At 41.6% G+C, this 9,322-nt stretch overlaps 1 protein-coding gene across 1 annotated transcript; it reads right to left on the bottom strand.

The window, feature by feature from the left end:
- Positions 1–4,904: 4,904 nt before the first annotated feature.
- LOC141629965 (uncharacterized) lies at positions 4,905–6,254 on the bottom strand. Its single transcript, XM_074442874.1, has one exon. The coding sequence runs from the start codon at positions 6,252–6,254 to the stop codon at positions 4,905–4,907; it is 1,350 nt and encodes a 449-aa protein (XP_074298975.1).
- Positions 6,255–9,322: the final 3,068 nt, after the last annotated feature.

Below are 9,322 nucleotides of genomic sequence, written 5' to 3'. Positions count from 1 at the left end.
CTAAAAGAACTATATAAAATGCACGTATCAGTTGGTTAAATGCAAAAGTTGATAAAACGGGTAAATGCATGAATGCGCATCCACAAGTTTGAACCTAACATGTGAGTTTTCTATGACGGTTGTTTAATCCAAGTATCAAGTATTTGATGTCGAGTTGGATTTAATATTGATTTGCATGCAAGACGGAAATTAAACATCCATTTACCGAGTTAGGTTTATGGTGCATAACGTGATCCATTTGTCTTTGTAAGGCGTTTTGCAAATACAATGTAAAATGGGCAGATTTGTCATCTGATACATCCTGTATTCGGGTTAACCGAAGTCGGGATTGTCCTAGACAAGTGCTGGAAGGAAACAGACCCTGCATCAGGCAGCCAATATAGGCGCGAGCCATCTGGAGATGCAAACAGGCCTGTCCTGGTTTAAAAATGGAAATATGAGTGGCCTGTTTAGGCGCGAGTCAACAGACGATTGAAGGACGTCTTCTGACCATTCAAAAGGTTTGTAAAATGGATTGAAAAGAGGGTGTTTGAACCCGTCTTGATTTGAAAAGGTCGTTTAGACCGCTTTTGTGTTGATGTGAAGAACGAGACTTGAATAATCGTCATTATTTTGACAATATTCGATGTCGGGTTCGGTTTTGCAAGCTTGACATGAATAGTTTTAAAAATAATTATGAACTAATTGTTTTAAGTTCATTTGTTTGTAATTAGTCAATATTTATCATCGTACTCGGGTTAAAATCCGACATAGTATGTAGAACCAAGGATGATTTTGTATTTATGACTAATGCATTTGTTTTGAAAATGTAAAGAAATGAAATAAAAGGTTTTAAAATACCTTTTAAAATGTAAAGAAATGAAATAAAAGGTTTTAAAAGACATTTTGAAATGTAATTAACCAAATTATCACCGAAACACGAATTAAACCGTCATGATATTAGGAACCAAAAGTGAAAAATGTTTTATGATTAAAGTTCATCATAAAAATGGTTTGAAATACTTGAAATGGTAAAAACCGATTACAAATATGGAATGAAAATAAAGGTAAGAAGAGACCAAACATGGCTGGATTAAAGCCTGATAGGGGCTTTAGGCGCGAGCCATGCTGCAATACAAGCAGCCCCTGTCTCGACCAAAAATCCGGTTTTGGCTCATTTATCCCATATTGGACCATGTTATGCATGCTTTAGCATGTTTTAGTCATGAAACAAATGAAAAACATGATAGAAGAGGATTTTTACACCCTCATACTTACATGCTAGGCTTGAGACGAGAAATCGACGAAAGTGTATCAACTTGTTTGGTCGGAAAACTCGGTTTGAAAACCGTTTTAGCAATGTAAAAGAGTGTTTTAAGTTTAGTGATGGTGTAGTTGGTCGAGATGGTCGGTCAAGTGATTTAATGAACGATGACGGTACCAAACAATGTGTAAGGCTTGTGTTTTCGATCGGTAGGTCGAAAACACGTGTCGGTTTGTGACTTGAGAAGTCGAGTCTTGAATTTTAAGGGAGAAATGAGGGGGCGGACACTCGCGTAACTCTCAAATGGTGGCATTTGAGGGGTATTTATATAAAAATGGGTGGTTGTGTGCGTTTTGAGCGACATGGCCGCATGGGCTGCTCGAAGAGGCGCGAGCATTTCGCGGGTCTTCGAGGTGTCTTGTCACTATCACGCAATTGTAATCATGATTTGGTCTATCCTATGTTTTGGATGAACTTGATTTGTACTTGACCATGAAGCATTCCAGGAATACTTAACATGGAAGTCTTGAAAAGTTTTTTTTTTGTGTTTGACACGGTTTGACTCGTTGTTGGAGTCGGGATTTGAATTTTGAGTCGGTTTTTGGTCCGGTGTCGATTTTGACTCTAATTAGTGTCATTGTGACCCCGTCGTCATACATTAAACACTCCAGGTACTTTTGAAAAGTTTTAAAATGTTTTATTTTCGAAATCGTTTTAAGTTTTCCTACGTATAGTTGTACAAAAATTGTCGATCAAACGCTGCGATTCCTAAGCATGTTGTAGTCTGATAATCATCGGGTGTTTGTTGGAGACTTGACATATACTAGGTATCTACAGTTTCCCATATCGGGTTTTCCGCGTAACCAAAATTGCTTGTGTCCTTTATCTACATTTACATTCAATTCGTCATAATGCACCAAATACAATCGTCAACAAGTCGTAATATTGATTAGGCATTAAGACCACTTTAACCCTAAATTGGTAGAAATTGACCAAAACAAAAAGATTCCATCATAATGATCAAGAATTTATCCGGGTAAATATGGAGCATTGAAGGTGCAATTAATGGCGCCATAAAGAGGAAATAATACAACTTAATTGTAGAGATTATTTAGGATATGAAGATTACTATATAAGGAAGAGCCAAGATCATCCCAAGACACATTACGCAAGATTACAGGCAATACTATCACAATACTTAGAGAAAAATACATTGTTATACTAATTATACAATTATTCTCCATAAATCATAGTGAAACCTCTTCTGGCTTGGTGCTCATGGTTTTTTCCCATTTAAGGGTTTTCCACGTACAAAACTTATTGTCTTACTTCCTTTCTTTATTTCCTTTTCCTTACGTTTTGTTTAGCCTTCCCTACAGTAATATACAAGGTAGATGAGCTAGTTAACCTTGCAACCGCTCTACCCTGACCTGATTCAGCTTTGTGCAGAATCCACCTAAAACAGAATCGTTGCTCCATTCTCCACTTCTATATTCTGCTGGTCTTCCAGCTCTCCTCTGTCTATCTCTTCTGCTTTTTGGATTGATGGTTCCAACATGTGCGCGATGGGTATGTTTGCCAACTCTGTTGGTTTGAAAGTTGCCCCAGAGTTGCCGAGGCATCTGCTTCCACGTTCTGGTCTCTGGGAACCTGCTTAAGCTTGCAGTCTTTGAATTTCTGCTTTAGCTCCTTTTCTACATTTAAGTAGGCTATCATTTTTTAGTCCATGGCTACATATTCATCATTTACGTGATTAACTATAAGCAGGGAGTCGATGTATACCTGTAGGTTTCTGATTCCCAAGTCTAGAGCTAGCTGCAGCCCTAATATTAGGGCTTCATATTCTGTTTTGTTGTTAGTAGTCTTGAATTCACAGTGGACTGATTGTGCTATCAGATCCCCTTGTGGAGATCGCAGGAGTATGCCTACCCCTGCCCCCCTTTGATTGGAGGCGCCGTCGATGTGCATCTGCCAGACTTATGCATCCTTGTCCCCTTTGAGGGTCAGGATCTCCTTATCAGCCAGACTTTGGATAGCTGTGCTGAAGTCTGAAACGAAATCTGTTAGTGCCTGTGACTTTATCGCTGTCCTCGGGTCATACCTAATGTCATATCCACTCAGGTGTACGGACCATTTTGACATTCTGCCTGATAACTCAGGCTTAATCATTACATATTTTAAAGGATGATTAGTCACAACATGTATGGTATGCGACTCGAAATAAGGGCAAAGTTTGTAAGATGCAATTATAAGTGCGAGTACCAGCTTTTCGAGGGATGTGTACCTAGTCTCTGCTGGTAGTAGAGATTTTCTTACGTAATAGACTGGTCGCTGCTCCTTATCCTGCTCCCTGACTAGTACTGTGCTTACTGCTACCTCTGTGACGGCTAGGTATAGGAACAATGGTTCTCCTTGCTCTGATTTCGACAGCAGCGGTGGGGTGCTGAGATAGTGTTTCAGCTTTTTGAATGCTTGCTCGTGTTCTTTGGTCCATTTGAATCTCTGAATCTTCCTTAATATATCATAGAATAGCCTGCATCTGTCTGATGATCTCGAAATGAACCTGCTAAGAGCTGCCACCTTTTCCGCTAGCCGCTGCACATCTTTTGGCTTTTCTGGTGACTCCAGCTGTAGTATTGCTTTTATCTATTTTATGATGGCTTCTATTCCTCTCTGGGTCACTATGTAGCCTAAGAACTTCCCGAATTAGACTCCAAAAGTACATTTGGAAGGGTTCAACTTCATTTTATACTCTCTTAGTGTGTCGAAGGTTTCTGCCAGATGTTGCATATGATCCTTAGCTTTCTTCGACTTTGCTACCATATCATCGATGTATACTTCCATAGTTCTCCCTATCTTCTCTTTGAACATTTGGTTGACTAATCTCAGATAGGTAGATCCCGCATTCTTCAGGCCGAATGGCATAACCTTATAGCAGTATATCCCTTTTTCTGACATGAATGTTGTCTTCTTCTGGTCTCCTGGGTCCATCTTGATTCGGTTGTAGCCACTCCAGGCGTCCGGAAATGTTAGCATCTCGTGTCCAGCTGTGGCGTCGACCATGGCGTCAATATATGGCAGCGGGAAGGGATCTTTTGGACATGCTTTGTTGAGATTGGTGAAGTCTACGCATACTCTCCTCTTCTCATTCTTTTTTGGCACTACCACTACGTTTGACAACCACTCTGGATACTTTACTTCTCTTATTTTGTTTGCTGCCAGCAGGTTGTCTACCTCCTGGTTGATTACCTTGTTTCTCTCTACTGCGAACTTTATTCGTCTCTGTTGGATAGGCTTACATCTTGGATCTACACTCAGCTTGTGTGTTATGATAGATGGGTTTATCCCTACCATGGGACCATGCGAAACAATCCATGTCAACTTGCAAGAATTTGATTAGGTGTTGCCTGGGTTCGCCTGTGCACTCTGCCCATATTAGCACCATTCTTTCTGGATGCAGCCCGTCCAGGTTGATTTGATCTAGCTCCTCGGCTGGGGGCTCAACGTACTCGTTCTGTACGTGTTGCTTCTGTAATTGCTATGCTGGAGGGCTAGTTGTGCACTTTAGTGCCTTCTTATAGCATCCCCTAGCTTCCTCTTGGTCTGCATGTATCTTTTCTACTCCCAAAGGCGTAGGGAACTTCACACATTGATGATATGTTTAGGGGGCTGCTTTCATTAGATGCAGCCATGGTCTTCCAAGAATGACATTGTAGGTGGATGGTCCATCAATGACTAAGTACCTTACTTGTTTGTTGACTCCCCCTGCGTAGATTGGGATCACGATCTCTCGTAGTGAGTTAGCTGTTTCCCCACTAAATCCCACCAGTGGGATGGTCTTCTTCTGCAAGTCCTTCTCGCTGAATCCCAAGTTTTCTATGGTTTTCAACATGATCAAGTTGACTGAGCTACCAGTATCTACCAGGACCTTCCTTACTATACAATTGGCCATTGACAGTGTTATAATAAGTGCGTCGTGGTGTTCCTGACTGTCATGGACATCTTCTTCGTCGAAGGCGACAGTGGGCAGGTCACTGTGGGAGACCCTGCAAGATGTTTCTGGCCTGTCGCCCTTAGTTTCGGTAGCGTGTCTCTTTGCTGCTGAATATGTCAATCCACTTACGTCTAAGCCGCCTATTATCACGTTTATTATTTTGGTGCATGTAGGCGGTGTGGAGGGCTTTGCATGCTTTGTGGAGCCTACCTTATCTTGCTGCTTGCCTCCACGTGGTAATATGTGGCTCAGGCCTCCTTGTTCATACAGGCGTCTGATCTCCCTACGCAAAGTATAACAATCCTTTATAGTGTGTCCAATATCACGATGAAATTCGCACTTCTTCTTGTTATCGTTCCTCCAAGCTTGTCCTTCTTTTGGCGGCCTAGAACATCTTACCCCATCTCCCATTTTCTTTAGTGCTTTCAGAATTCCCTCGATTCCAGTTGTGAATCCATACTCAGCCAGAGTTGGGAGGTGTTGATTCTCCTTTCTGTTGTCGATTCTGTTTACTCCTTGGCCGTATGGTTTGTATCTCTCCTCCTTCCTTTTAGTAGGTTGTTTCCTTCTTGATTTCTTTATGGTCGGTGTACTCGACACGCTTGGTGTGCTTGGTACGCTTGCCCTGGTGAGCATATCTTCTTTCAGTCTAATTGATGCCGCGACTTTTTCCTGGACTACCTCAAAGCTGTGGCAGGGATGCATTGTCAGTAGTTTATATTGGTCTGAATCATGGTGTAGGCCCCTCCTAAATGCTTCTACTGTTGTCGAGACATCACACTCCCGTACTGCTACTTTCTCGTTATTGAACCTGGCGTTGAAGTCTCCAATCGTCTCATTGAGACATTGGACTATTCTGTATAGATCGCCAGCGTGCTTTTGTGGTTTCTGGCTGCTAGCGAATCGCTGGGTGAAAGCGTTTACCAAGTCGGCAGACGTTGCTATTGACCGGTTAGGTAGGCTCACGAGCCATCGCAGCGCTGGCCCTGACAGTGTTGACCCGAACCACTTGCACATTCAAGCTTCCTTCAAATGCCCAATGGTTGTTACTGTCATCGTTTTTTGTTTATATTAGCTCACGTGGTCAAAGGGGTCTGTTATGCCGTCAAAGAGTGTCATGTTCGGGTTATTGAACCCTTTTGGCATGGCGACAACTGATATTGCGTCCACGAATGGTGAGTCTGCATAGCTATTAGGGCCTGCCTTTTCAAGTGGGGGAGGCATTCCTGGTACCCTGCTTAGCATTTCCCTTAACTCCAAATACTATTGGTTTGTCGGGCTGCCTGGGTTTACACCACGGCTTTTAGTTGGCTGTTGCTGATTCCGGATACTGCTTCTAGGCCAGAGTTCTCCAGGGCTTTGATTCTGCCCATTATCCATGGGGGTTGATGTTACGAGCGTCCATAGGTACCAGTCTATCTGTGGACTGCCTGCAAATCCTGTGCCAGGTGTCCGATTAGTCATAAAGAAATTATTGGTTGGAGCATTACCTAGTATTATTTTCATGCTGCTGGCAGCCTGCCAGCTGTCTGGTGTTAGATATCCTAGCCCTTGTGGGACTACCCTTTCTCCTGATGGCATCACTGCCAGATCTAGCCTGGTGACCAACTCGGTGGGGATCTGTCGTGGTTGACTTCTGCTGCCTGACACCTCTTGTGAATGTTCTACTACTGGGGCTTGGCTTCCAACTTCCATGCTTGCTAGTGTGTTTGCTTGTTGCTTCATGAGGTCTATCTGTGCCCATAGCTCCCTGTTCGTTCTTGTTGCTTGGTCTTCTGCCTTTCTCCGGTCTTCCGCATGCCACTATCGCCTTCTGCAGATTGTCCATACAGTTAAGCAAGGTCTGCGTTGGGCTTGGTGGCGGAGTGAGATGCACGCCTCCTTGCCCCTTATCTAACTTAGAATGTGATCCTGTAGCAGGAGTCTTAGGAGGTAAGGTGGCCTTGGCCGAGGATGTGACTCTCAACGCGTATCCGGACGCCTGAGCTTGAGCCGTTGACGCCGGATTCTGGATGGGGTTTGGTGGTATCAGCAACGGTTGGCTACCTCCCGACCCGTTTGGTGATGCTGATGTTGCGTTCTTACTTCCGTCCATTATGTGTCGAGTAATTAACGATGACGACCATTATGCCCCACGGTGGGCGCCAAACTGTTTTGGTATTTTTCTACCGAATTAGGTTAAATTAGATCAAAGTGGTCTTATGCGTTATTTAAGAAATTAACGATGAAAGTATGGTTGATACGTAAGTAAATAAAGACGTAAATAAGATATTAACACAAGAGCTTTGGTGATGCAGAAAACCCAATGTGGGAAATGACCGCGGAAAGGGGACGGTACCCTTCCAAGGATTGCACTAGCTTTTGTAATATGGAGGACGAATACAACAATGGTGGCACAGCTTATTTAGCTAGTACAATGTATAGGTTTTGTCTATGAATGAATGTTCTTTCTCCCTTTCTTCGCCTTATATATAGGACCCAAACCCTAGTAGGGTTTAGGCTGCTTGCATGATAACTCAGCCAAATAACGCCCTAGATAGGCTTCTCCTGCTGCCGGGTTATAGCTTGCTAGCTGAGGCCCAATGTTCTTCATTCTGCCAGCAGCCCACTTGACTGCTCCTTGCTTACGGGCTCCTCAAGGCTGCCAGCCTATCTAGCCCAATTCGTCCCTCATACTCCTTTTACTGGACCAGTTCTTTCCTTGGCCCAAATAGAGAACTTCTCTTTTGCAATTTCAAAACAATTTCCTTATATGACGAATTTCAATTTTGTATTTTCGTTCAACAAATCATTACTGGTTATCCATTGTCATTTCTTCATTTTTTTCATCAGCTCACATAAAGAATCCGCCTCCACGCATATTAGAATCGGATTGTAAAAAAACATGTTTGCATTCCACCCCAATTATGAAGTATTGGAGCTTAAGGGCGAGCTTGACATTTTGTTTCTTGAGAAATAAATGGGAGTTAAAAGTTGGAAGGAAATAAATGGGAGTTAAAAGTTGGAAGGAAAATAAGGGTAGGTAGGTTTTAACAAAGCAAACAAATGGGTTTTTTGGCTTGCTTAAAGGGACACGTGAGAAAGGAGGTAACCACCGGAATTTTGAATTTTTTTGGGCCAAAAGTGGGTTTTTGGAAGTTTTTAACAAAAGACAAAAATAAACACAGATAAGACAGTCTTTTATCATAAGACCAGTCCATTAACACTCAAAGCCCAAAAATAATTTAAAAAGCAAAAAGAAAAAATATACTAGCAGTTAACCAAAATAAAGTTCAGCTTCACCATTACTCTTTTATTACTCTTTCGTTCCTTCAAGCCTCCCATACTTATCTCAGTCAATAATAGATTAGTTCTCAATTTTATCATCGAAAATTCCTCCACCGTCTTTTATCTTGTTTGTCACAAGCTGTGTGATAATGATCATCAATTTTCCGTCCTCGAATTTGAATTGCTTGATAATAATGATTTTAAAACTTAGATTCTAACATTTATAAAGAATAAAACTCAATACTTTAATTATAAAACTTGAATTCTAACTTGAAAACATCATGTTTTAAATTGTAAACTTAAATCTTAAAACTCAAAGTTTTCAATATAAATTCCTGAGTATTAAAATTATAACCATTATTATACTGTATAAAGCTTGGGAGTCGAATTAATTTTAAAATCTGAAAATTTGAAGATTATTTTCAAACTTACTGGCGGTATTTTCGTCGACGGGTCGTCGATCTCAGCAATCTTCATGTTTTTGTTCAATATAGATTGGAGAGAGAGATAGAGAGGGTGCCGATGTAAGGTGGCAGGAACTTAAATCATGAAGGTGGTGTCGACACGATAAGGAGGCGACGGTGGTGGTGACTCTGGCGAGGATGTTACCTTGAAAGCCGTGGAGGAGATGGAGGGAAGAGAATGGTAACATGATATCAAAAAATAACAACATTTTATTGTAAAATGATGACATGTTACCCTCTTATTTCAGACCAAAAGCAATAGTCTTAAGAAAAACAGACTGCTTGCACATATATTACAGGAGAGGGGTTTTCAATTTTATTTTTTAGTTTTATTTGACTAAATGATAAATATCT

Source organism: Silene latifolia, chromosome Y (genome assembly GCF_048544455.1).
Source record: "Silene latifolia isolate original U9 population chromosome Y, ASM4854445v1, whole genome shotgun sequence".
NCBI lineage: Eukaryota > Viridiplantae > Streptophyta > Magnoliopsida > Caryophyllales > Caryophyllaceae > Silene > Silene latifolia.
Note: the sequence above shows the minus strand (reverse complement) of the source record. Positions and strands in the feature narration are given on the sequence as shown.

What these genes read in the sequence shown, in the direction of transcription:
- LOC141629965 (XM_074442874.1), bottom strand. Translation starts at nt 6,254, where the DNA reads ATGTGCAAGTGGTTCGGGTCAACACTGTCAGGGCCAGCGCTGCGATGG.